Source organism: Panthera uncia (assembly GCF_023721935.1).
Source record: "Panthera uncia isolate 11264 chromosome B3 unlocalized genomic scaffold, Puncia_PCG_1.0 HiC_scaffold_1, whole genome shotgun sequence".
Taxonomy (NCBI): domain Eukaryota; kingdom Metazoa; phylum Chordata; class Mammalia; order Carnivora; family Felidae; genus Panthera; species Panthera uncia.
In genome coordinates, this window is record NW_026057582.1 from 806,092 (window position 1) to 833,075 (window position 26,984).

The following is a 26,984-nucleotide window of genomic DNA, read 5'->3' on the forward strand; positions in this document are numbered from 1 at the left end:
AGGCTTTTGAGATGGGGAGATAGTCCTGGATCATGCTGTTGAGGCCGACGTCCTTACAAGTAGGAAGCAGGAGGGTCGGAGTCTGAGAAAATGGAGAGACAGAAGCAGAGGCCAGAATGACGCAGGGCTATAAACCCAGGGATGTGGGCAGCCTCTCGAAGCTGAATGGGACCAGGAAGTTGGACCTCCCCTGAACCCCCCAGGAGGACCGCAGTCCCACCGAGGCCTGGAACCATTAGGGAATAAATGCAGGTTGGTTTAAGCCACTGTGTGGTTATTTTTTCCAGCAGTCATGGGAGACTAATATATCCGGTGACCCCTGGCTACTAAAAAGGTGTTGCCTTGGGGGAGCCAAGACTCCGAGGAGGTGGCAAAGGGCACTCGCCATTGGGTGCTCGGCGGTGGGGAAGGGGGGTGCAACCCAGGTGCTGACAGGTGGCCCCTGGCTACTCAGGCCAGCGTCCAGGCAGGCCAGGCATGAGACGTGGGGGCACAGGCTGAGGGCCAGGCCTCCAGCTGGGTGGGTGGGGCAGGCTTCTGTTCAAGTTTCAAAGGCTCACCTGCTGGGGAGACTGGTCAGAGGGAGCGTAGTGCCTTTAAAGTAGGTGTGCAGGAGACACAAGCAGGACTCCCTGGAGGGTAGCGGAGGGATTGGGTGCAGTGTGGTCAGGAGGAAGAGCCTGTGTGGCCCCCCCACCTCCTCTTGGACACCTCCGTCCGCCCCTGATCTCCAGCCCCGCTGAACAGGAATGGTGGACAGCTTCTCCACCACCAAGCTAAGCCTCAGGAGGAAGGGGCCAGCCTCCGCTTGGCCCGGAGCCCACGGTATCATGTGCCTCGCAGCACTGCCTGATGAAGATGGGGAGGCGTCCCTTGCCCCCGGAAGCACCTGGGTGTCCTGCTTCTCTGGGGTTCTTGGACCTCAAGGAGGCCACCTGCCCCCAGGCCTGGAGCAGGCACTCAGCTTGCGGGAGACTGAGGCAGTTAGAGGCCGGGGGTCAGCAGACCCGAAGCTCCCCTGCTCCCACCTATATCAGGACCGGATGGGGGGTGGGCAGATGGTGGCCGACAGGGTCCTAGATGTCCCACCACCCAGTCGTGCCTCTTGGGCTGGGCCGGGCCAGGGCAGGGACAACGGCAGAGCTATTTTTGTTTATGGCACTGCGGCAGCCGCAAGGAGACATCAATCATTGATGTTCTGGGCCTCCCTGCCCACCAGAGAGGCTCGGAGAGCAGCCAGCCAGGAGGAGCGAACTCTGCTGAGGGGCTAAGCCTGTGGAGCCGGCAGCCACGACTCCTCATCCCAGCCCCACCGGTGCCCAGCATCCTAGGCTCTGGTTCCCAGGTACGCAGCCTCGGGAGGCTGCGGGCAAGCCTGAGAACCCTGACTGGCAGGCTAGGGCCAGGGCCGAGGCGTGGCCCCCAGTGTCCCCGGTGTGGTGGTCCCAGGGAGGAGGTGGAGCCCGTGTGGCCAGCAGGAGAGAGCGTGGGGCACTGCAGAACCACCACGTCCCCCGCCACCCCGACCCTCAGATGGTGGGGGCTGCATCTGGGCTGGGGGTGGCTATGAGTTGAGCCCGAGACGCCGTGCTTGTGGGAGGACAGCAATTTCTGAGCTGTGTCCAACTGCCGGGCCTTCCCCAGCAGGGCATCGGTCCCCAACGGGGCCATCAGGACGGGGCGGTAGCTGGGCGTGACGACAGCAGCTCCTGGCAGCAGCTCAGGGCTCTGCGGCAGGCTCACAGCCAGGCTTTGGCTGGGGGGCAGGGACAGGAGGGGAAGGGGGGGGGCGGCAAGGCTGTGCCTGGGCAGCGTCCTCCCCTCTCTCCCCTGTGATCCTGGGGCCAGGCTGGGGCTTCTGAGGCGTCGGCAGGTGGGAGGAGGGACTGGGCCCAGGGAAGTGGGGCCCAGTCGGGCTGGCCCTGGGTGGGTGAGGGCCAGTGTGTGGGCCATCTCCCTGTCTGCAGGGGCAGCTTGCCATCACTGGTGCACACAGCTGAGGGGCCAGGCCCTCCTAGAGGTGAAGTGGGGCCCACAGGGGGCCCAGGGGAGTGTGAGGGGGTGAGCATAACAGGTGAAGTCCGCTCTCTGATGAGAGCAGGCAGGAGAGGGGAGGGGGAAGCCTCTGGAGCAGGGGTGTCCTGTCCACCCCCACCCTGAATCTGGGGCCCTGAGCCAATGCCGAGCCAACTCCCTTGCTGCAGAGTGAGCAAGGCCCGAGGGTGACAGTGTAAGGCACCCAGCCCCCACCAAGGCCAAGGGCAGAAGTGGCCCCAGTCTCCCCCAGGCCCTGGCCGGTCAGGGGTCCCAAGGACCACCTGCCTGCAGAGGGGCTAGCTGGGGGCCAAGTGGGACCCTCCTCCTGGCCTCTGCTTAGCAGGGCAGCCCCCTGGCCTCCCCACCCAGGGCCCCGTCATCCCCTCCCCCACACAGCTGGTAGGAGCCACCATAGCCCCACATGCATCGTGCTGGATAATCAGGACATGTCACATGGAACGAGACCGCCTCATTTGGACAGGGACCCAGGGTCCACACGACTTTACCAAGGTCACTCACCCAATGGAGCAGGGGAACACAGAGCTGGGTCTGTACCCCAAGGTCCCTGATTATTCAAGACCGCTCCCTTGTTCCCAGGCCGCCACAGCCAGACTCACATACACAGACAGGCAGACAGGCTGAGATCCCGACAGATCTGGACAGATGCTGGACACACTAGGGACGCAAACAGCACTCCCTCCCTGCACCCATGAGCGACAGGGCAGGGCAGGACCTCAGGAAGAGAGGAGAGCACAGGGTCCCTGGCTCCAGGGCAATGCCGCCCAGCCCAGGACAAAGCACCGGGGCAAGAAAGGTGAGACCCACAGCCCGTGGTCTGCACCTGAAGGACAGGGCTGTGCCCCACTGTGGCATGGGCTCAATGGATGGGAGGCTGCCAGAGCCTCTTCCCAGAAGCGATGTGCGTGCCTGTGTGACCCGCTGCTGGAAGGCTGCCCAGCTGCGGCCTGGCTAGCGGGAACTGGCGTGCATGAGTCATCCTGCTGGGCAGGCTCACCTGGGCCCCACTGGCTGGGTGAGTCCGGGAGTAGAGTGCACGTGCACGTGTCTGTGTTCTGTTGTGCACATCTGGGCACATGGGCCCGAACGGGTACATGGGTGTATGTGTGGGCGTGTGCCCGTCTCTGTGCACAGGGACATATCAAGTAGATCCGTGACTGTGTATTAGTGTGAGTACGTTTGTCATCTCGACACGTGTGTGTGTGTGTGTGTGCCCGTCCACCTGTCTGTCCCGGCACCACCAGCACCATTCCTAGGAAGCCCGCAGGAATGGTCCTCCTTGGTGGCAGCTATGGTTCTCTGAGTCTGTGCTGGCCCAGGCCCCCCAGCCCCAGCCCCAGCCCCAGCAGGACCCACACCTCTGAGGCGCCCTTCCCCAGGTCTACGTCAGGCTGGACTGCAGCTCCCTTCCCTACTTGGTGGGAACAGAATTCTCCTGGGCCTCTCCACTCCCTGCTTGTTCGCCGAGGAAAGCCTCCTCCTGCACAACGCCAAGCTGGAGCCCGGGCCAGCGCGCAGCCGACCCCACTCCAGTCTTCAGCAGGCCCCCTGCAGGCTTCTGGAACATCCTGGTTCCTTGTCTCCTTCCTCATGTTGCTGCTCTGGCCCAGCCCCCACTGTCTTGCAGAGCTTCTGACTTGCAGCAGTGTCCCCAGGGACAACACCCCCCCCCCCCGCCCCTTGTCCCAGCCCCTGGTGGTCTTTTCAAAGCTCTCTGACCAGTCTTGCTGCCCCCTGCCCCACGGCACCTGATTCTCAGCCCTGTGAGCTAGCCTGGGCTCTCTTACCCTGTCCTGCGCACACACTACTCCGGGCTCTGGACTGAACTTCCCGCACTCCTGACGTCCTAGCTTAGACTGACCCCTTGGGAGCCTGCCAGGAACCCCTCCCCATGCACCCCCAACACCGTGCTAGCCGGCAGAGCACATCTCTAGACCGGGAGCCCCCAGGGCAGGGCCAGTGAGGCCACAACACACGCCCCTCGCCTCCTTGGGCTCCCGCGGCCTCTATGGCCCCCAGGGCGCCCCGCCCCCCAGCTGAAATGTCCTTCTCTGGGCTGGGAGGTAAGACTGCGGGGCGCGGGTCCAGTCCGGGAGCCTAGGCGGGGCGTGTGGAGCCCCCTCCCTGGCAGGGGCCCAGAGTCCACTGTCTGGACCCAGAAAGGCCAGCTGAGGGCGCGGGGCCGGCCCGCCGCAGGGGTCGGGACCGGCGGCTGGACGCGGGAGGGGCGGCGGCGGGGTCCCGGGGGGCGTGGCCGGGCCGGGAGGGGGCGAGGCCTTGCGGGCTGCAGCCAATGGGCTGGATGGGGCGGGGGCGGGGCAGGGTCCGGGCGGCCGCAGGGTCCCGGGGGGCGGGGCCTGGCGGGCTGCAGCCCATGGGCTGAATGGGGCGGGGGGGGGGGGGGGGGGGGGGGGGGGGGGTCCGGGCGGCAGCGGGGTCCCGGGGCGCCGGCTCCGTCCGCAGTCAGAGGCTCGCGGCCCGCGGCAGCGCCAGCCAGCGGAGGCAGAGCGCGGCGCCCGCCGGCTACCCGGCCGCCCGCGCGCCGGAGCCGAGACCAGCGACTGGACGCGACGGGCCGCCGCCGGCCCGCACCGCCCGGCCGCCGCGATGTGCGACTGTTTCCACATGGTGCTGCCCACCTGGCCCGGAGCCCCCGGCAGCGGTGCGCCTCCTCTCCGCCTGCAGCCCGCTCCCCTCGGGAGGGTGGGCTCCGCGCGGGGCCGCGCGCCGGGCGGGTCGGGGTGGGGCGCCTCGGGGACCGGCCCGGGCTCTCGCGCGCGGTCCTGCGCCTCGGGCTGCTTCCCTCCTGCTGCCTCTCTCCTGCCTCTCTCCGTCTCTGCCGCTCACTCCGTCTCTCAGGGTCGCTCGCTGACTCATCCCTACCACTCACTCTGTCGCTCCCCGCCTCGGTCACTCACTATCCCTGTCTGTCTTTTCCGTTCTGCCACTGTCCCCCTGCTCTAACCCTCTGGGACGTCGTCTTGTCCCTAGAGGCGGCCGCCTGGGGAGGGCCGCACGCGTGAGTGGGGGCCGCGGGTGACCAGGCGTGGGGAGCTGCTGTCAGGCTTGCCCTCTGACCTGCTCTGGGAAGAGCAGCCTGGCTGGACCCCGAGTCAGGGCTGTTGGCCTTGGTCCAGAGTCCCATGCTGGGCTGGGTCCACAGTGTGTGGCCTCTGTGTGGCTTGGTCACCGGCTAGGTGGTGGCAATGAGGGGGCTAGACCCTCGCGAGGTCTGAGGCTTGGTGAGGGGCCTGAGTAGGGTCAGAGATCAGGCCACAGAGTAGCCCAGTGCTGGGCAAGGGAAGGCAGGTGTTGCCCATGGGGCAGTTCCCACTCCCCATGCCTCTGGCCACAGAATGGGAACTAGGAGCTCTTTGTTACCTGTCTGTCCCCGCACTAGGTCTGGTTCCAGAGGTTGCCTGTCTCAGCGTCTTGCAGGGCAGGGTGGGGTGAGGCAGGGGCAATTCCTGCAGCTCTGGGTCAGTGGTGCGGCAGCCACACCCAGGACATCTGGCCAGTTGCCATCTAGGGGGGGCTGGGGCCATGCTGCAATGGTGCAGGCCGGTCCCTACCGCTCGGGGTCACAGAGGTCGATGATGACAGTGGTGTGCTGAGACAGAGGGGCTCTGGGGGCCCCTTGGCCTAGGCACACCCCTCCAGCTGCAGCAGGAGCCCCCATGGGCTCTTCTGATGAACACGGCTGACCTCCTGTTTGGGCCCCCCTTGTCTGGGGGACAATGATGGCCCCCGGCCCCCTCGTCCTGACTGTGGCCCCAGCCCACATCCTGGGGATCTGCTGCATCACAGGGAAGGAGGGGCCATTGCCCTGCCTCCAGCATTCCACACTGGCCTCTGCCACCCCCCGACCCCCGCCGGCCCTTCCCCCCCCCCCCGCCCCCCAGCTCACAGGCTACCCAGAGGCTCCCAAGATGCAGGGTCTAAGGCCATCTCATCCGCCCTCCTGCCTTGAAAAGGCCTGTTCGGGCACCCCTCCCCAGCCGAGATCTCCATTCTCTGCTTTGACCTGGTGGTTCCCTGGCCACCCCTCACATCCCGCCTACAAACCCCTCTGCTCTTAGGGAATGAGGCCAGTGGTTCTCGAGGGGCATTAGTAGGAGACCTACTGGATCGGAGCCCCTGGGGGTTCTGTCTGCTGTGCAGATGGCCAGGCCCTCCCCCACCCTTCACAGAAGCTAGGGAACGAGCATCCCTGATAAGGCCCCCTGGGGGCTGGTCCACGTCTTTCCAGCTGCAATTCCTTCCCAGCTGGCCAGAGGTGGACAGGTCTTGCTCTGCCCTCGTCTTTCTGCCCAGTCCAAACCTGCCCTTTCTGGCCAGTCACGCTAGGTCCTCTGAAGACCCCTCCCAGAGCCTGCGTGCACGTCTAACCCTCAGCCTGGGGAAGGAAGCCAACCACGTCCAGCCTGCAACTGGAGGCTGCCCCCTTGTGGCTGTGCCAGGAACACGCCGCTCAGGGATCCGCCCAGGCTCGGGGCGCCTCGGCCAGTCCGAGGCAGCTGGCCCCCAGCTCCTTCCAGGCCCCTTCCCCTATTCCCGTGTGGGGAGGGGGCTCCACCTGGCTGCACTGCCCCCACACGGGGCATCAACAGCTTCGCCCTGTGATGGGCACCAGCTGTCACATCCCTTCCTATCCCGGGGACGGCCAGTTTCTTCCCAAGGTAGAGCTGGGTCCCGAGCAACTAGACTGACAGGGAGCGCCCTACTCCTGGCCTGGGCCCGCCCCCCCACCATGCCCACCCTGAGAAGCCCCCACCAGGTCCAGGGAGGCCTTGCTTATAGTGACACACCATGAGGGGGATGGTCTGGGTGGTCTCTTCTTGGTGGGGGGCCGTGGTAATGCAGGGGTCCTTCCCAAGAGCGTTGCAATGTGGGGCGTCCCTGTGGTGGCCTCTGCACGGCCCTGGGCTTGGGGCTCCCAGGAGCCGCGGGCAGTGCCTTGTATCTGTGAACGGGAGTGGCCACAGCTGTCCGCAGCAGAGGCTGGGCAGAGGGCTGTGTGGCCAGGGAGGCCGAGTGCCAGCGCCGGTGGCTAGCGTGTCTATGCTGTCCGCACTCATGGCTTTGCCCTGGGTTGTCCGCACCGGCACAGGGCTGCGCTCCCATTTTGCAGACAGGGACACTGAGTCTGGGAGCGACGAGGCCGAGCCCCACAGCCCCCCGGAGCCTCTCTGCCTCTACGGGGGCCAGAGAGGCCACACCACACTCTCAGTGCAGTGATGTCTGGCAGGTGCTGGCTCTGCCCTACCCCCCAGGCAGTGCTCTCCAGTGCCCCCCTCCAGCCTAAAGTGTCCCTGGCAGGGGCGGGCACCAAGGAGGAGGCAGCAGAGGTCGTCCTAGGCTGGGTTACCGACCCTCCCTGAGCTTTAACGGGCGGATTTTCTAAGCCACCACTGGTGGTGGCAGATGTGTTCCTGACGGCACCCTAGCTCTTCTCCCTGCGGAAAACTGAGGCCACACAGCCTGCTCCTGCCCCAAGGTCTCAGGGAAGTGGGTGGGGGAGGGCCCAGCTGTGCTAGGAGGGTCCCATGCCCCAAGGCCCCCTGCCTCCCCTGCGTCCCCACTCCACTGGGGCTCACCGTGGTCGGGCAGTGAGCCCGTGGCAGGAACGCTCTCATGGCCTTCCCTCCCTCTGGCTGGTCTCTTCCATCCCTGGCTGGGCTAGGAACTGCCTCTTCCAGGTAGCCCCCTGGCTTGCCGGGCCCACCCCCCACTCCCCTGCAGATTCCAACCCTCTCTGTGTCCTTTCCCCCTTGACTGCCCTTTGCTGAAGGCTTCTGGGTTTCAGGTTCAGCCTGGGGCGGGCTGCCTGGGGGTGGGGAGCAGAGGTGTCTGGGAGAGGAAAGCAAGCAGGCAGGAGGGCCGTCCCTGTGGGACGAGATGGGGCCAGGCAGGAGGGGGGACACCCCTGCCCTGGGATGGCATTGGGCCCCGTCTCCAGATAGCTTTCTGGAGGGACGCGGCACCCACATCACCGCCAGGGGACTGATGGACCTGTGGGCAGAGAGCCAGGGGTAGAGGCTGGCTGGCAGGCTCCCGGGCCCTGCTGGGTCTGGGGTGGGAATCCTGACGGGGGTCTGTGAGCTGCACCGCTGCCCGCCCCCTCCCCCTCCCCTCCCCCCCCCCCCCCACCGTGCCTGGACACATCGCCGGGTGTGGGTGTCAGAAAGGAGCAGCCGGGGATGGGACTTCGTGGGGTCCTCGTCTGGGCCTCACCTCCCTGTCAGCACCCCCTGCTGCTTGAGGGGCCTCCCAAGCCAGGAGGTTAGTGGGCAGGAGACCCCATTTGGCCAAGTCATGCCCCCTCTGTTTGGGGCTCAAGCCCCCTGCCGGCTGCCGCTCTGAGTGGGGTCAGCCTTGGGCGACCTGCGCCAGGCTCTGGTGCTCTGCCCCCTCCTGCGTCCTACGTCCTACGTCCTACGTCCTGTTGACGCCCTCGTTCCCTGGATCGGCGTGGGCCCCTCCCGGGTGGGGAAGAGGATGGCCTCCTCCCCGGGCTCCCTCCCTGGCAGGCCTTACTCCTGGGTGGCACCAGCACCTCGGGGGTCTTCTGTGACACGTCCCACTAGGAACGCCATGCCTGGGCCTGGCCTCCTCCCCCATCGCCCTGCCCGGCCCTGGACAGCAGTTGAGCTCCCACGGTGGCTCCGAGTGGGAGCCCAGGGTGCAGGTGGCTTTAACCACCTGTGCGGTGGGCATCAGCACACGTGTGCTGGGCAGCCTGGCCCTCAGGACCCGTGCTGCCGCAGCTCATCAGACCCCCTTCAGCTGCCCTAGCACCTGCCTGGCCACGGGAGGCCGGCAGCGGGGGGCTGGCAGGCGGGCAGGGCCTTGCACCGTGGCCCTTACCGGCCAGAGAGCCGGATGGGACCCCCATGGGACTGGACACTATCCCGGGGACGAGGAATGAAAGGTCTTGCCCCTGCAAGGCCACAGTGGTCTGGACCCAGAGCCCTGTATGTCCAGTTCTCCCATCTGGCTGGCACCTGTGTGGAACCACGGGCAGGGGAGCCGCCCGCACACAGCACTGGCCACGAGCCACACGTGGGAGAGAGTCCAGGGTCCGAGCTGGGAAAGCACTCCGGGCAGAGTAAGCAGCACGTGCACCCCTGGGGGCCTGGGGGGGGTGTCGGGGAGGGAAGGGCAGGGCTGCAGCCTGCGGGCTGCCGGGGAACCAGGGCTATGGCAGGGCCCAGGGCCCGCGGCCGGCAGATCGGGAGGCTGAGGACGTGGCTCTGTGGGTTTGGGGCACCCGGGCTCAGGAGAGGAGGGGCGGGGGTGACCCTGCTTCTCCTCCGGGGAGGCTCAGCCCTGCCCTGGGGGAGGTGACATCTGCTGGGTGTCAGGCAGGAAACAAAGAGCTCCCAGGTGAGGATCGTCTGGGCCACCAGCTTTCCTGTCTCACTGGACATAGAGTCATCTGTGACCATTAAAGTTTTAGGGACAGGGGAGGCTGGGAGAGGCCTGGGTGCCGTCGTTTCTTCCCGGACTGGTGGCCCACCCCTGGGCTCAAGAGTGCCCGACGCCCCGGGCCCAGGCTGGCCAGAGTCTCCTTCCTCCCTGGGATCCCCCTTCTCGGCACCACACCCCAGGCCACCCCTGGCTTCTCCTGTTCTGCTGTGGGGCCTGCTGCCCTCGGCTGTCCCCAGAGCCCCCAACCTTGCTGATCCTGGCCTGTGGTGTCAGGCAGGGGTGTGTGCTCGGCCGCCCCACTGCCTCCTCCCCAGGGCCGGGCCTGACCCCTCGCTGCCCTGGAACCCCGTGTGGGTCCCTCAGCTGTGCAGGCCTGCTCCGACCTGCTCGTGGGGTGCAGATGCCAGCAGCCAGCCGGGCCCCACCCCGCGGGGCCGTGGGGCGCAGGGCGGGGCGGCCCTGGGACCCAGCAAGAGATCTGCCGATGGCACGGCAGGTGCGGTCCTGCCTGGGCCTGCCGGGGCTCCTGCAGCCCGGTCGGGCCTGGGGTCTGCGTCTTCCCACCCGCCCCTCGGTGTCCAGCGTGGGAGCTGAGTCCCGGGGCCGGCAGGGTGAGGTGACCAGATGTGGCAGACCAGGCAGCCGGAGCTTTGGGGAGCAGATGACTGGGGTCTTCAGCCACCACTTCTAGCCAAGTGACTGGGGAGGGGTTGACAGATGCAGGTTCCTGGGCCCCCAGGGCACCCACCTGGAGAGGTGGCAGCAGGGCTGGAAGGGTGGCCGGGGTCAGGCTGCCCCAGGGGGACTCGGCGGGTGAGCAGTGCCCCCCCCCCACCCACAAGGTCACTCGCTCGCCCGGGGCCCTGGGTGGGCTGGGTCCTTCCCTGCTCTGGCCTTGCTGGTGTCTGCTGTGGAAGGAGCTGGCTGTGCCCTGGGCCGGGGCCTCAGCCCAGATGGGGCAGGACTTTGTTGGAGGGGCCTATGTACGCCTCGGGCTGCGCCTCCCCTGCCCTGCACCCCCTAGCCTGGCCAGCTTCCTGCAGGGAAACTGAGGCGCGGGGCCCAAGAAAAGCTTGCCCGGAGCGTCCTATCTGACATCTGCATCTGCGTACCTGTCTACGCAGCAGGACTGGACTGGACTGCACGGGCGGGTGGTAGTGACTCAGACATCCCTGGGCGGGCAGGCGTTTCCTCTCCCAGTCAGCTGCTTGGGCTGGGGCGGGGGCGGGGGGGGGGGGGGCTCTGGGGGAGGGGCGGGCTCCCCAGCTCCTTGAAGCCCAGGGGGAGGGACCTGGCCCAGCTCCGGGCCTGTGAGGGGGCCGCCCATCCCTCTGGTGGGGCTCCAGGCAGGCCTGAGGAGGAGGAGGCCAGGGCCTGGCAGCGGAGGAGGGCTGTGGAGGGGAGGGACCCGGGAGGGCAGCTGCAGGGAGCACCGGCTGGGACCTTCGCTCCTGGGCAAGCTGGGAGGACTTCTGAGCTGGGTAAGCCACAGCGGCCGTGCTCTGTACCTGCCCCTGCCCCCTGCCCCTGTCCCCTGCCCAGGTCCAGCCCTTGGGCCCCTGCCCTCTTCACTGCCCAGTCGGTCGGCCTGAGGGGGCTGGGTGGGGGGCTCGGGCTGGGGAGCACGGCTGTCATGTCCCTGGCCCTCTGCCCTGCCTCAGCCCCAGCCCTCCTTAGGACAGACATGTCAGTTCACGGCAGCCAAGGCTGTGGCCAAGCATAGCCACTGCCATCCCAGGACAGGCAGGTCCCCAGGCTGGACCGTGAGGCTGGGGAGGGCTCCTCAGGCAAGGCCAGCTCCCCTGCAGGTGCCGCGTGGGCGGTGGGGGCCTGCGGGGGTGGGCGGGATGTCTGGGGGGTCCTGGCCAGGCAGCTCAGAGACAGAAATAGGCTCGGGCCCACCAGTCCCATCTGGGACGGGCAGGACTGTGGGGGCCTTTCCTTTTGGCTGCCGGGCCCTTTGGAGCGGGTGGCTGGTGTGCCCACCCCCCCTGCCTCAGTTTCTCCGGGTGCAGAAGGAGAGGCGCTGGGCCCACCACTGCCCGCCTAGTCCCACAGCTCGGGGGCGTCCTCAGACTGGGTGGGACGTGCCCCTTCCCAAGAGATCTGCCCTGCTCCCCGTCTCCTTCCTGCACTAGCCCTTATTATGCACCTACTGTGTGCCGGGCTCTGAGCGCTTGGGGCCAGCGATGAGGCGGTGGCCAGAGATGACGGCGGGGTGGCCACACTGGGCCCGTGAGTCGGCAGAGGAAGCAAACGTGAGAAGTGCCCGGGCCGGGGAGAGAGCCCAGTCTGGGGTGCGGCTCCAAAGGTCTGGGGCCCAGGCCTCTGCAGGCAGGACTGAGGGCGTCCTGGGGCTCGGCAGACGGGGCCGGGCATCTGGGGGCGGGACAGGGTGGTGTGGAAGTGTCCAGCTTGCGGCTGTAGCAGCAGCAGAGCCGGTGGGCCAGGACCCTCGCCCCCAGGCCAGGGCAACCAGGCAAGAGCCGTGGGGGCAGAGGCGGGAGCCGAGCTGGCCTCCCCAAGCAGCACGGTTACCCTGAGCAAGTCGGGAAGGGGGGCAGGCCCTGGCTGCCTGCGGGTGTTGCTTCGGGAAGTCTGAAGGTCTCATGACCAGTCAGCCGAGCCCAGCACTTTCCTCGTGAAGTTCCAGGATGGGGTGAGGCCCCAGCGTGCCGTGTGCCCGTGTCGGCCCTGGGCTCCAAGCCCAAGGGTAGTGTCCCCTGAGGGGAGAGCTGACTCAGGCGCCCCCATGGCCCCCTGCGTGGCTGGGGGGCCTTGCCCAGGACTGTGTGCCCGTGCTCGAGGGAGGGTTCTCGAGCCAGGCACACACGTCAACACCCACGGTCTCATAGGCGCATGCACGCACGCACCCACCCACGATGGCTTCTCGGGCCACGGTCCGGGTCCCCGTTTGCAGCTCTCCTCCCTGCCTGTCCCAGATCCCCGGGCCCACCGCTGCCCTGGCGGCACACAAACACCCCCGCCATCCCTGGCCCGCCTGGAGGGCAGCCAGTCTCCGTGCAGACTTGGGTTTTCTTTAAGCAAGGTTGCCCCACCCACGGCTGGCCCTGCTCTGGACCCTCCGAGCACCCCCACGGCCAGGGGCTGACAGGGGAGCCCCCAGCATGGTCCAGAGCCTTACGGGCAAGGTGAGGGCGGGGGAGTCATCCTGGGCAGACACCCCACTGTCTGCATCCCCCTGCACCTGCTCCCCCTGTCAGCTCACCTCACCTTGGCTCTGCCCTCTCCCCAGACCCACTTCCTTGAGCCCCGCCCTAGAATGTTCCAACATTCTGGGGAGTGAAACTTTTCTGCTGACCCAGGTGCGTACTCCCCTCACCCCTCACCCCAAGTCCTGAGCCCCTCCTCCCCGACCCTGGGTACAAGCACCGGCCCCAGTTGGATGTTACGGTCACATCCGAGGCCATGGAAAGGTCAGGGTTTGGGGCTGGATGGACGCGGCAGGGCCCAGAGCCAGGAGGAGGCCGGGGGAGGGCCTTTTGGGGGACACCAGGTGCCAGCAGCCAGAACTGCTGGGCTGGCTCAGCCTGTCGCCCCTGCAAAGTGGGGGTGACTATATTTTTAGTAGCCATTGTTCGAGACTACCGCCGGGGCTGGACTGTCCACAGAGCCTGTCTGTGGGGCCGCAGGGGGCAGGGGGGGGGTCAGGCAGAAGGACAGGACACCTTCCCCTGCAGTCACCGCTGAGGGGGGCCCACGGGCATGGGGGCCGGTGGGAGGAGGCTCTGGGGGCACTGGGGCCTCCTCCCTCCCCGGGGTGCGGGCCCAAGGCTGGCAGTCTGCTGGCATCAGACAGGCGGGATTTCCTCCTTCCTGTTTGTGCGTCCCTGGGCCCGAGCGGGCCATCCAATGGCTGTGCCTAGGGGGGTGCAGGAGGGCCTAGAGCCCGAGCCCGGCACCTCCCGGCACCTCCGTGGGGTGCGGCCTGGGGCCGAGCGAGCCACCTCTTAGAGCCGCTCTTCACCCTGCAGGGGTGTGGAGCCCGAGGGGCTGTGGTGAGGCTGGTTCCCAGCGAGGGGTGTGCCCCGGCCTCCGTGCTGTCAACACCTTTCCTCACCCGGGCCCTGGACGCCCACGGGACACTCCTGGAGTAGATTTGGGCGTGCAGCTTCTCAGGGCCGGGGATCCCTGCTGCACCGCGGGAGGCTCCCACCGCCGCGCGCCCCCATCCCACCCACCCCACCCCCAGGCACAGGGCGCCCAGCTGGCAGGTGGGGGGTGGCCCTTCCCAGGCCTGTGGGACTCCGCCCCGCTGCCTCTCCAGGGACACGCCCGGGGAGAGGGCGGTCGCCAGCTCCTGTTTTGTTGTGTGACTCAGGGAAACGGCTGGGCTGCGGAGGCTGTGGGCGAGGACGGGCGGCCGCGGGTTTCTGGGCGGGCCGGTGACACCTGGCGGAGCTCCCCCTGAGCAGCCTCCCCCCCCCCCCCCCCCTCGCCTGATGGCCCGGGCCGCACCCCCGACCAGACCCTTCCTCTCCCGACGCGCTGCTGGCTGGGGTGGGTGGGCACCTGTGCGTCCCCTCGGCCCCAGCCGTGTCACCAGAGCTGGTGTGAGATCAGTGCGTTTCCTCTCGGGATGTTTAGTACGATTCGGGGGGCACCGGGCTCAGCTGTGTGTGTGGGAAGGTTCTGAGCTGATCGCTGACTCATCACAGAACCGTCTGGTCCGCTCTGCAGTGTCCGCAGGGGGCTTGTCTGCAGATAACCCGGTACGTCTGAATGTGCGCGTTCACGGGCATGAAGTTGATGATTTCCTCATTTCAACTTTATGTAGAATTTTAAAGATTCTCTCTTTTTAAAAAAATTGTTAATGGTTATTTTTGAGAGAGAGTGGGGAAGGGGGCACGTGGGGAAGGGTCAGAGAGAGGAGGGGACGCAAGATCGGAAGCGGGTTCTGAGCTGTCAGCACGGAGCCGGACGTGGGGCCCGAACCCACGAACCTGGGCCGAAGTTGGGCACTCGACCAACGGAGCCACCCAGGCGCCCCTTAAAGATTCCTTATCGGGGAAGAGTACAAATCCTAAGCGTGTGGCTTGATGCATTTTCCCCGAGTGGCCACACGCGTGTCCCCAGTGCCCCCGCGGAGAAGCAGCTGTCCGGGCGCCAGAGGCCCTCCCCCCAGGCTCTGCCCTCCCCAGAAAGCTTGTCACGTGCGTGGGCTTGTGCCTGACGGCGAACGGCATAGACTAGACTTCCATCTGCACTCCTTTATCCGTCACGTCGTCGCCAGAGAGCATTCCGTCGGACAAATAGCCACGGTTTCTCCTCGCTCCACTGCCGGTGGACATTTGAGACTTTCTGGTTTCTGGTACTACCATGGTGCCAGGATGGGCATTTCTGTACCTGTCCTTTGGGGAGTGCATTTTTGGGGGCACGCCCTTGGGTACGGAGCCGCTGGGCCGTAGAGCAGGGCGGTCAGACTTCAGTAGCTACCGCTGGAGGTTTTCCAAAGCGACTGTGCCGGTGCACCCAACGCCCACATCAGGGTGGCGTTCCCGTCGCCCACGTGCGGGACAGCTCTCTGGGGGGGCCCCCTTGCCCGTTCCCGCCGTTCCCGCCGTTCCCGCCGTTCCCACCGTTCCACTGTGGCAGTGGAGCGGTATCTCGGAGCTCCCACTGGCCGCTGTCCTGAGGACCCAGCACGCTGTGTGCCTTTCCATAAGTTAATTCACGGCTCGGCGTCGTCTGTGGTGAGAACTTGCCTTTCCGAGTTCTTCTCGCCCATTCTTCCACTGGGTTGTCTGTCTTTTCCTTTTGTGTCGCACGCATTCTTTGTACATTTTGGGTAGGAGGCTGCGGTTTGGTAAGCGTGTTGCAAATCTCTGCCCAACCCGTGGCCTGACTGCTCACTCCCTCAGTGGTGTCTTTTGACGAACAGAAGCTCTTCACTTTCACGTAGACCACTTGGCCATTTCCTTCAGGGAGCTTCTGTACGCTGGTTAAGAGTCGCTTTCCTACCGCAAAGTCGTTTCTGTTTATCTCCTGGAAGCTTCACTATTAAGCCTTCCACTTTGGAACGACAATCCCCGTGACATTAATACTTCCTGTGGCTGACGTAAGGGTTGACATTTTTCTGCACGGATCGCCAACAGACCCAGCACGAGGGACTGAAAACACCTATCTGTTTCCCACAGCTTCGTGTCTAGGTGTCTGGTTCTGGGATCTTTGTTTTGTTCTGTTGGTTTTAATTTTAATTGGTTTAACTTGTTCATTCATTTTAAATGTTTATTTACTTATTTTGAGAGAGAGAGCGCATGGGGGAGGGGCAGAGAGAGAGGGAGACACAGAATCCGAAGCGGCTCCAGGCTCCGAGCCGTCAGCACCGAGCCCGATGCGGGGCTCGAACCCACGAACCGCGAGATCACGACCTGAGCCGAAGTCGGACGCCCCACCGACTGAGCCGCCCGGGCGCGCCTGCCTTGATTTTTGAAGGGTGGTTTGCTGGACGCGGGATTCTTGCTTCACAAGCTTTTCCCCTGAGCAGCTTGGGTGCCTCGGGCCGCGTCCTCCCGGCTCCCAGGGTGTTGGGTGTGAACTGTGCGGCCGAGCCCGTCACAGGCGGGTCTTGCTTCTCTGGCCACTTTCACACCTTCCTCCTCCTCTTCAACCTTGTGGCCCAGATGCGTTCGGGGCCGGGCCTCTCTGTGTCTGGCTCGCTGCGACCGCCACATACCGTTGGAAACCACATTTCCCCCGCCTCTTTCTCTCTCTCCCTTCCTTCGACTGCTTGTGTGCCGCTGGGCTGAACGTGGCCCCGCGACCTCACATGCGCTTTCGTTCTCTTGAACCTTTTTTCCTCTGTTCTCCAAATTGGACAATTTCTTCTTTTTCTTCTTCTTCTTCTTCTTCTTCTCCTTCTTCAAGTTCTTAGTTTACTCATCCTCTCGGGAAACTTCTCCGCGATTTTCAGGAATCACCAATGGTCCCTGCAGACTCTTTCCTCCTCCTTGTTGCTGGCGCCCACCTGGCGTTTGCAGACCTCCTGACGTCCTTAGCTCTGTTCTCGCGTCCCTTTCCCCGTTTTCCTTCGTGGACGGGCCGTGTCTTACGAGTCCACGTTTGGGTTCGCTGTTCCTGCACGACCCAAGGGATCATAAACTGCGCCACCATCAAAATGGGCTCTGAATCCAACACAGAGATGAGTCTGGTGTGGTCTTGTCCATTTGGCTCCTTTTCCCCGAATTTCTGTCTTAGGTACGGTGGCCTTTCCGGGGTGAGAAGCATCAGTGACCAGCTGCTTGCGCTGAAGTCGTCGGGTGGGCATGAACTTCCTGGTGCGGATAATTGCTGTGTGGCTCACGATTGCGGCCGAGCCTCCCGCAGCCAGGGGGCTGAAAAGACCAAAGCGGCCAATTTCTCTTCGCTTTCGAGTTTTTCGATTCTTTCTTCTGGCATCTCAGTTCTGATATTGAGTCCCAGTAGTACACTTTTCAACTCCAGAATCTCTGTGTAGCTTTGTTGTCACTTGTACGTCTTTGCGACGACGTCTCTTCACTAAGCCATCGTACTTTCCGTTTCTTGTGGCTGCTTGGAAGTCTGTGCTCAATCCAACACCTGTGGACATTCAGAGAATTTCCAGCACTTGCTTGTTCCTCAGTATGGATCATACTTTCCTGTTTCTTTGCGTGTCGCGTGACCCTCGGCCGACTGCTGGACACCATGGGTTCCGTACCGCGGCAGCCCTGCACCCCGGCCTCCCTCGGGGCTGGGCGCGTTCTTTCCTGCGTGTTTGTCTCCTGACTTTCTTGGACTGAATCCGTGAAGTGTGCCTTGTCTGAGCTCCCCTCGTGCAGGCTCTCTGCCATCCGGCCTGCGCGTGCCCTCAGGCCCGGCGTCCGGGATGGGGCCACGTGTGCACGAACACGGTGCGTAGACTCTCCGGGGCCCCTCCCCCCGGGCCCGCCATCTGGTCTCCGCACCCCCGAGGCCGCACTGACTCAGCCTCTCTCTCCGCAGTGTCTGGCCGGCAGCTGCAGTCTGAGGACCCAGATGCAGAAACGGAAGAGGACCCCTCTGTAAGCAAGGCCCGGGGGATGCATGCCCTCCCGACACAGCCCCCGTCCTTTGGCGGGCCTCGGCAGAGCCCCCCTGATTGTCCTCTCCTGCCAGGTGACCGAAGGGCCGGTGGACGAGATCGTCCGGCCGAGGCCGCAGGGGTCCTCGCCGGTCTACGAATGCACTGCTGAGGGTGCCGGCTTTGGACTCCCGGTAAGCCTGCCGGACGGAGACCCGCAGGCTGAGGGAAAGTGCGGGTGTGGGGCCACAGGGGGCCGCGTCTCCTTCGTCGCCCCGTGGGGGCAACTGGCACCATTTGTGCAGCCACACCGCCCTGCCCTGCCCTGCCCTGCCGCCCCCTGGGCCACGGTTCCAGCCGCTCCCACATCCTGACCTTCTGTCCCTCGGGACCCCTCCCTTCAGGTGGCCGGGACGCAGTTGAGATGGCACATGTGTGCGTGTGTGCGTGCGGGGGAAGAGAGCCCGCACTCTGGACGTGCACACACGCGGTCTCGGGGAGGAGGCCCGGGGGGAGGCCGGGGAGGGGGCCTGGGGGGCCGGGGGAGGCCCGGGGGGGCGCCTTCTTGCTAAATCCTTGTTTTCTTTTATTTCCTCCTCCCCCTCCACACAAAACCCCAGTTGCCCTGGGGTTTGCCCTGGGTGCGGGCGCTGGGGCCTGGGGGCTGGGCCCGGTCAGGAAGCACCAGGGCCAAGGGCCGCCTCCCCGCCGCCCCACGCGCTCGGCTCCCTGGCACGCGGCACCGCTCCGGGCCCCCCCGCGTGCTCGGGGCTGAGGCAGGTGGGTGACCCCTGGCATCTGTGCCTGCAGGGGGAGGACACACGGAGAAGGCGGGCTTCCTCGGGCTCGGGGGGTCGGAGGTCCTGGTGGAAGCGAGATTCGGGAGACGCTCGAACGTTTTCCAGGATGAGTCGTCGGCAGGTGGGTGTGGCCGCGCCCGAGGGTCGGGGTGGGGGGGGCCCGCTCTGGGGGGGTGGGGGTGGCGGGTCGGAGCAAGGAGAGGGACTTGCCTGTCGCTTTTGTCAGGCCTGGTCTGCGGGCAGGGGCTCCAGAGGCTGGTCCGGGGTTCCCCTGAAACCTATGGGTGGGGGGGCAGGGATACCGGGCCGGTAGAGCCAGGCGCGTGGGCCTCAGTGTCCCTGGCTGTGTAATGGGTGCAGCTGCTTCACAAGCCAGGGGCGAGGCTGGGTTCTGGGGGCTCCCTGTGAGGAGGGCGCGCTGCCTTCCGAGGCGGCCTGCTCTGCCGTCGGTGGGTCAGCACCTCTGAAGCCGGCTGGGACCGGAAGCATCCGCTGGGTCTGAGGTCAGGCTGGCCGCACTGTGTGCCGTGCGCCCCGGGGGCTCCTCAGAGAGTATCGGCCACGCTGCACGTCATCGCTGCCGGAGTGTGTGCAGAAGGAACGAGATTTTGGCCGCTGAGCCGGAAGGCCAGCCTCCTCGGCCCCGTTGGGCCTACGGGGCTGCCCCCGAGTCCTGGCGGGTGGGGGTGGGGGTGCGAGGAGGCCGCTCCCACCGGAGGTGGCTTGCAGCTGGCTTCCTCCGGAGCTCGGAGCTCGGACACACAGCCTGGGCTCTGGCTGGGGGCTCCTCCTCTTCCCCGCATCACCTGGATGAGGGGCGGGACTCTGGGATCCCCGTGTGCAGGGCAGGGGGGCTCCGAGCACCGACGGCCACAGCGGCACAGCCCGATGGTCGCCACGGCCCCGATGTGCTTCTGATCCAGTCCGTGCAGGAGGCGACAGAGGTGACGCTGAGGACAGAGGTGGAGGCCGGAGCCAGCGGCTACAGCGTCACAGGGGGCGGAGACCAAGGGATTTTCATCAAGCAGGTGCTGAAGGACTCCTCCGCCGCCAAGCTCTTCAGCCTAAGAGAAGGTGCCTTGGCCGCCCCACCCCTGCAGTCCCCACGGGTCCCACCAGGACGGGAGGGCCCCGGGGCTCAGGATGCCCCCGAGGACCCCGCCAGGCCCTTTCGGGCTGAGCCGGGCTTGCTCTCTGTGCGGCTGGGTGGCCTCCTTCCCACGCAGGGCTCCGTGCAGGGTGGGCCGGGCTCCCCGTCAGGGACCCCTCTCACACACTCCTGTATCTCTGGAAGGAATGGCGAGAGCGGGGAAACTGAGGCCAAGGGCCCACTCTGTGTTTGTCTAGGTGATCAGCTGCTCAGTGCAACCATATTCTTTGACAACATTAAATATGAAGACGCTCTCAAAATTCTTCAGTACTCAGAGCCTTACAAGGTTCAATTCCAAGTCAGACGGAAACGTCCTGCCGCAGGGGATGAGGAAGGGGTCTCCAGTGGCGCTCAGCCCGGCCGCAAGGACAGTGAGACGCAGGTGAGGCTGGGCCCCGCCGACCGCCCCGCTCCCGGGGCCGAGGCTGAGTGGGGGGGCGCCCTCCCCTCCCGCATCTGTCCCGTGAGCCCAGGGCCCTAGAATTCCCATGCTACTGCTGCCACGCTCCCTGTCCTTGTATTTCAGGACAAAGATGTCGCCAATGGGTGCACAGAGACCCCCACGAAAACTGTGGAAGGAAGTGGAGACAAGGAGAGACTGATCTCCAAGCCCAGGGAGGGCAGGGGCAGGCCGTCCCAAAACGAGAGGCTCTCCTGGCCCAAATTCCAGTCAATAAAGACCAAGCCCAGGTCAGGGCCGCGGAGGTCACACAGCTCTTCAGAGGCCCGTGAGCGAGGACACCCACCTGACATGTCCCCCACGAGCACAGACACAGAGGCCCAGCTCCCAACAGAGGAGCAGGAGCAGAAGGCAGGACCGGACGGCCAGCGGAGGAGAAGATTCCTGAACCTGCGATTCAGAGTGGGCTCAGGGAAGGGTCCAACACCGGGGGCGAGGCCGAGCACAGAGGTCCAGTCCGGGGTCCTAGAGGAGGCAGCATCCTGGGATGACAGCCAAGAGGGCGCCAAGGCCAGCACAGACAGGACGGTGGAGGGACCAGAGGGGACATCAGCTCTCACTGCCCAGCAACCCGTGGAGCCGGGCCGCCCCAGCGAGGGAGCCTTGGGGGACGGGGCCAGCGTGGCACCCAGGCGCCGAAGAAAGACAAAGGAAGCGAAGGACCAGGTCGACTCTGTGTCAGATGGGAAACCCGGAAAGGACTCAGGCCCAAAGCCAGGTGGAGATGGCCACAGAGAAGCGGTCCAGGGCACAGAAACTGGGATTGCCACATCGGCTCTGCAAGGCAAAGTGGACACACAGGGCCGCCAACTGGAGTTCCAAATCCAAATAGCCGATGTCAAAACGCCCAACTTTGAATTCTGCAAAGAAACAATGCCAGACGGAGAAGCGGGCACAGCAGCACGACTGCAGGGACCCAGACACGGAGGTCCTACAGCAGAGGCCACGGGCATCAAAGAGCAGCCGGACCACGGACCAGGGCCACAGTTGGCCGGAAAGCCTGCAGGGCCCCTGACAGAACGGGAGGAAGGAGGAGCAGAGGGAGCTGAGGCAGGGCACGGAGAGGCACACGCCGAAGACGGGGACACACACGCACAGGGCAGACAGGAGAGGAAAACTAGGTTCAAATTCAAAACACCCTCATTCGGGTGGTCTCCAGGAAAGGACATAAAATCAGGCCAGGAACAAGACAGAGAAATGGAGAGCACGCTCACCATTCTGACCGCACAGACAGTGGCCAGAGTCAAACAGTCAGAACGCGAGAAAACAAAATTAGACACACCTGAGCGAGACTCAGGAGCCACAGAGGGAGAAACAGAGGGTGTTCGGACAACTCAAGCCGATTTTACTCTGGGAGACAGGGAGGTGGCCGCCAGAGACAGCAAGTTCAAAATGCCCAAGTTCAAGATGCCATCCTTCGGTGCCTCCGTGCCAAGCAAGTCCTTGGAGGCCACGGTGGACGTGTCCCTGCCCAAGATCCAGGCGGAAGTGTCCCTGCCTTCCATGGAAGCTGAGGTCAAGAGCAATGATGTGACTGTTGAGCTGCCATCTGCTGACCTAGAACTCAAGACATCCACGGTGGGGGAGAAGGTTCCAAAAGGCCCAATACCTGAAGGGGAGCTCCAGGAACCCTCAGCAGGAGCCGGGGTCAAAGGGCACCTGCCCAAGGTGCACATACCCAGCATGAAGATGCCCAAAGTGGACTTTAAGGCGCCCCAGGTGGACATCAAGGGGCCCAAGGTGGACCTGAAGGGCACCAAAGGGGAGGTGAGGGCTCCCGACGTGGATGTGACCCTGCCCAGTGTGGAGAGGGACCTTCAGGCAACAGATGCCAAGCTGGAGGGTGACGTTACCCTGGGAGACAAGGAGGTGACCAGCAGAGACAGCAAGTTCAAAATGCCCAAGTTCAAGATGCCATCCTTTGGCACCTCAGCCCCAAGCAAAGATTTGGGAACATCCGTGGACGTGGACGTGGACGTGCCCGTGTCCAAGGATGGCACAGAGGCCAAACTGCCCTACCTGAGAGGGGAGATCCGAGCCCCAGAGGGCGCCATGCAGCTGCCTACTGCTGATATCGACCCTCGTGGGGCAGAAGTGGATATGTCCCTCCCCAAAGGACACGTGTCTGTGTCTGGGCTGAAGAGTAAAGCAGAAGGGCCCAGGATCAAGGGCCAGCTGCCTGAGGTACAGATGCCCAGCATGAAGATGCCCAAGGTCGACATCAAGGTGCCCCAGACGGACATCAAGGGGACCAAGGTGGAAATCAAGGAACCCAAAGGGGAGGTAAGCAGGCCCGACGTGGATGTGACCCTGCCCAGCGCAGACGTGGACGTCCAGGCACCCACCGCCAAGTTGGAGGGTGACATTACCCTGGGAGACAAGGAGGTAACCACTAGAGACAGCAAGTTCAAAATGCCCAAGTTCAAGATGCCATCTTTCGGTGCCTCAGTGCCAAGCAAGTCCTTGGAGGCCGCGGTGGACGTGTCCCGGCCCAAGATTCAGGCGGAAGTGTCCCTGCCCTCCAGGGAAGCTGAGGTCAAGTCCAGTGATGTGACCGTTGAGCTGCCATCTGCCGACCTAGAGGTCAAGACTGCCATGGTGGGCATGAAGCTTCCAGAAGGCCAAATACCTGAAGGGGAGCTCCAGGAACGCTCGGCAGGAGCCGGAGTCAAAGGGCACCTGCCCAAGGTGCAAATGCCAGGCATGAAGATGCCCAAAGTGGACTTTAAGGCACCCCAGGTGGACATCAAGGCACCCAAGTTGGACATCAAAGGACCGAAGGTGGACCTGAAGGGCCCCAAAGGGGAGGTGAGCGCCCCTGACGTGGATGTGACCCTGCCCAGTGTGCAGATGGACGTCCATGCACCCACCGCCAAGTTAGAGGGTGACGTTACCCTGGGAGAAAAGGAGGTGACCACTAGAGACGGCAAGTTCAAAATGCCCAAGTTCAAGAGGCCATCTTTCGGTGCATCAGCACCAAGCAAGTCCTTGGAGGCCGCGGTGGACGTTTCCGTGCCCAAGACCCAGGCGGAAGTGTCCCTGCCTCCCATGGAAACTGAGGTCAAGACCAGTGATGTGACCGTTGAGCTGCCAGCTGCTGACCTAGAACTCAAGTCTTCCACGGTAGATCATAAGCTCCCTGATGTCCAGGTGCCCGAGGGAGAGTTCCAGGAGCCCTCAACAGGAGCCGGGTTCAAAGGGCACCTGCCCAAGGTGCACATGCCCAGCATCAAGATGCCCAAAGTGGACATCAAAGCCCCCCAGTTGGACATCAAGGGGCCCAAGGTGGACATCACGGGACCCAAAGGGGAGGTGAGCGCCCCTGATGTGGATGTGACCCTGCCCAGTGTGGAGATGGATGTCCAGGCACCCACCGCCAAGTTGGAGGGTGATGTTACCCTGGGAGACAAGGAGGTTAACGCTAGAGACAGCAAGTTCAAAATGCCCAAGTTCAAGATGCCATCCTTCGGTGCCTCAGCCCCAAGCAAGTCCTTGGAGGCCGCGGTGGACATTTCCGTGCCCAAGATCCAGGCGGAAGTGTCCCTGCCTTCCATGGAAGCTGAGGTCAAGACCAGTGATGTGACTGTTGAGCTGCCATCTGCCGACCTAGAGGTCAAGACTGCCATGGTGGGCATGAAGCTTCCAGAAGGACAAATACCTGAAGGGGAGCTCCAGGAACCCTCGGCAGGAGCCGGAGTCAAAGGGCAATTGCTCAAGGTGCAAATGCCAGGCATGAAGATGCCCAAAGTGGACTTTAAGGCGCCCCAGGTGGACATCAAGGCACCCAAGTTGGACATCAAAGGACCCAAGGTGGACCTGAAGGGCCCCAAAGGGGAGGTGACCGCCCCTGACATGGAAGTGACCCTACCCAGTGTGCAGATGGACGTCCAGACACCCACCACCAAGTTGGAGGGTGACGTTAACCTGGGAGACAAGGAGGTGACCGCTAGAGACAGCAAGTTCAAAATGCCCAAGTTCAAGATGCCGTCCTTCGGTGCCAAAGCGCCAAGTAAGTCCTTGGAGGCCGCGGTGGACATTTCCGTGCCTAAGATCCAGGCGGAAGTGTCCCTGCCTTCCATAGAAGCTGAGGTCAAGACCAGTGATGTGACCGTTGAGCTGCCATCTGCTGACCTAGAACTCAAGACTTCCACGGTGGGTCAGAAGCTCCCTGATGTTCAGGTGCCCGAGGGAGAGTTCCAGGAGCCCTCAGCAGGAGCCGGGTTCAAAGGGCACCTGCCCAAAGTGCACATGCCCAGCATCAAGATGCCCAAAGTGGACATGAAAGGCCCCCAGGTGGACATCAAGGGGCCCAAGGTGGACCTGAAGGGCCCAAAAGTGGAGGTGAGCGTACCCGACATGGATGTGACCCTGCCCAGTGCAGACGTGGACGTCCAGGCACCCACCGCCAAGTTGGAGGGTGACGTTACCCTGGGAGACAAGGAGGTGACCACTAGAGACAGCAAGTTCAAAATGCCCAAGTTCAAGATGCCATCTTTCGGTGCCTCAGCACCAAGCAAGTCCTTGGAGGCCGCGGTGGACGTGTCCCGGCCCAAGATTCAGGCGGAAGTGTCCCTGCCCTCCATGGAAGCTGAGGTCAAGACCAGTGATGTGACCGTTGAGCTGCCATCTGCCGACCTAGAGGTCAAGACTGCCGTGGTGGGCATGAAGCTTCCAGAAGGCCAAATTCCTGAAGGGGAGCTCCAGGAACCCTCGACAGGAGCCGGGTTCAAAGGGCACCTGCCCAAGGTGCACATGCCCAGCATCAAGATGCCCAAAGTGGACATCAAAGCCTCCCAGGTGGACATCAAGGGGCCCAAGGTGGACATCAAGGGACCCAAAAGGGAGGTGAGCACCCCTGACGTGGATGTGACCCTGCCCAGTGTGGACATGGATATCCAGGCAACCACCACCAAATTGGAGGGTGACGTTACCCTGGGAGACAAGGAGGTGACCGCTAGAGACAGCAAGTTCAAAATGCCCAAGCTCAAGATGCCATCTTTCGGTGCCTCAACACCAAGCAAGTCCTTGGAGGACGCGGCGGACGTGTCCCTGCCCAAGATCCAGGCGGAAGTGTCCCTGCCCTCCATGGAAGCTGAGGTCAAGTCCAGTGATGTGACCGTTGAGCTGCCATCTGCCGACCTAGAGGTCAAGACTGCCATGGTGGGCGTGAAGCTTCCAGAAGGCCAAATACCTGAAGGGGAGCTCCAGGAACCAACTGCAGGAGCCGGAGTCAAAGGGCACCTGCCCAAGGTGCACATGCCCAGCATCAAGATGCCCAAAGTGGACTTTAAGGCACCCCAGGTGGAAATCAAGGGGCCCAGGTTCGACATGAAGGCCCCCCAGGTGGACATCAAGGGGCCCAAGGTAGACCTGAAGGGCCCAAAAGGGGAGGTGAGTGCGCCCGACGTGGATGTGACCCTGCCCAGCGCAGAGGTGGACGTCCAGGCACCAACCGCCAAGTTGGAGGGTGACGTTACCCTGGGAGACAAGGAGGTGACCGCTAGAGACAGCAAGTTCAAAATGCCCAAGTTCAAGATGCCGTCCTTCGGTACCTCAGCCCCAAGCAAGTCCTTGGAAGCCGCGATGGATGTTTCCGTGCCTAAGATCCAGGCAGAAGTGTCCCTGCCTTCCATGGAAGCTGAGGTCAAGACCAGTGATGTTACCGTTGAGCTGCCAGCTGCTGACCTAGAACTCAAGACTTCCACGGTGGGTCAGAAGCTCCCTGATGTTCAGGTGCCCGAGGGAGAGTTCCAGGAGCCCTCAGCAGGAGCCGGGTTCAAAGGGCACCTGCCCAAGGTGCACATGCCCAGCATCAAGATGCCCAAAGTGGACATGAAAGGCCCCCAGGTGGACATCAAGGGGCCCAAGGTGGACATCAAGGGACCCAAAGGGGAGGTGAGCGCCCCTGACGTGGATGTGACCCTGCCTAGTGTGGAGATGGATGTCCAGGCACCGACCGCCAAGTTGGAGGGTGAGGTTACCCTGGAAGACAAGGAGGTGACAGCTAGAGACAGCAAGTTCAAAATGCCCAAGTTCAAGATGCCATCCTTCGGTGCCTCGGCACCAAGCAAGTCCTTGGAGGCCGCGGTGGATGTGTCCCTGCCCAAGATCCAGGCAGAAGTGTCCCTGCCCTCCATGGATGCTGAGGTCAAGTCCAGTGATGTGACCGTTGAGCTGCCATCTGCCGACCTAGAGGTCAAGACTGCCATGGTGGGCATGAAGCTTCCAGAAGGCCAAATACCTGAGGGGGAGCTCCAAGAACCCACTGCAGGAGCCGGAGTCAAAGGGCACCTGCCCAAGGTGCACATACCCAGCATGAAGATGCCCAAAGTGGACTTTAAGGCACCCCAGGTGGATATCAAGGGGCCCAAGGTGGACATGAAGGCCCCCCAAGTGGACATCAAGGGGCCCAAGGTGGACCTGAAGGGCCCAAAAGTGGAGGTGAGCGTGCCCGACGTGGATGTGACCCTGCCCAGTGCAGACGTGGACGTCCAGGCACCCACCGCCAAGTTGGAGGGTGACGTTACCCTGGGAGACAAGGAGGTGACCGCTAGAGACAGCAAGTTCAAAATGCCCAAGTTCAAGATGCCGTCCTTTGGTGCCTCAGCGCCAAGCAAGTCCTTGGAGGCCGCGGTGGATGTTTCCGTGCCTAAGATCCAGGCGGAAGTTTCCCTGCCTCCCATGGAAGCTGAGGTCAAGACCAGTGATGTGACCATTAGGCTGCCATCTGCCGACCTAGAGGTCAAGACTGCCATGGTGGGCATGAAGTTTCCAGAAGGCCAAATACCTGAAGGGGAGCTCCAGGAACCCTCGGCAGGAGCCGGAGTCAAAGGGCACCTGCCCACGGTGCACATACCCAGCATGAAGATGCCCAAAGTGGACTTTAAGGCACCCCAGGTGGACGTCAAGGGGCCCAAGGTGGACCTGAAGGGCCCAAAAGTGGAGGTGAGCGTGCCCGACGTGGATGTGACCCTGCCCAGTGCAGACTTAGACATCCAGGCATCCACCGCCAAGTTGGAGGGTGACGTTACCCTGGGAGACAAGGAGGTG

General features: G+C 63.9%; 1 protein-coding gene across 1 annotated transcript in view; it reads left to right on the forward strand.

Annotated features, from left to right (window-relative positions):
• The first annotated feature begins 9,970 nt into the window (after positions 1-9,970).
• The window catches only part of AHNAK2 (AHNAK nucleoprotein 2), a 22,310-nt gene continuing 5,296 nt past the window's right edge, over positions 9,971-26,984 (forward strand). Inside the window, exons 1-9 of the mRNA XM_049611970.1 lie at positions 9,971-10,102; positions 10,787-10,967; positions 17,467-17,525; positions 17,620-17,718; positions 18,335-18,445; positions 19,248-19,398; positions 19,672-19,856; positions 20,001-25,235; positions 25,278-26,627. Of these exons, the coding sequence (XP_049467927.1) occupies positions 9,971-10,102; positions 10,787-10,967; positions 17,467-17,525; positions 17,620-17,718; positions 18,335-18,445; positions 19,248-19,398; positions 19,672-19,856; positions 20,001-25,235; positions 25,278-26,627 (7,503 nt within the window). The remainder of the gene's footprint in view (positions 10,103-10,786; positions 10,968-17,466; positions 17,526-17,619; positions 17,719-18,334; positions 18,446-19,247; positions 19,399-19,671; positions 19,857-20,000; positions 25,236-25,277; positions 26,628-26,984) is intronic.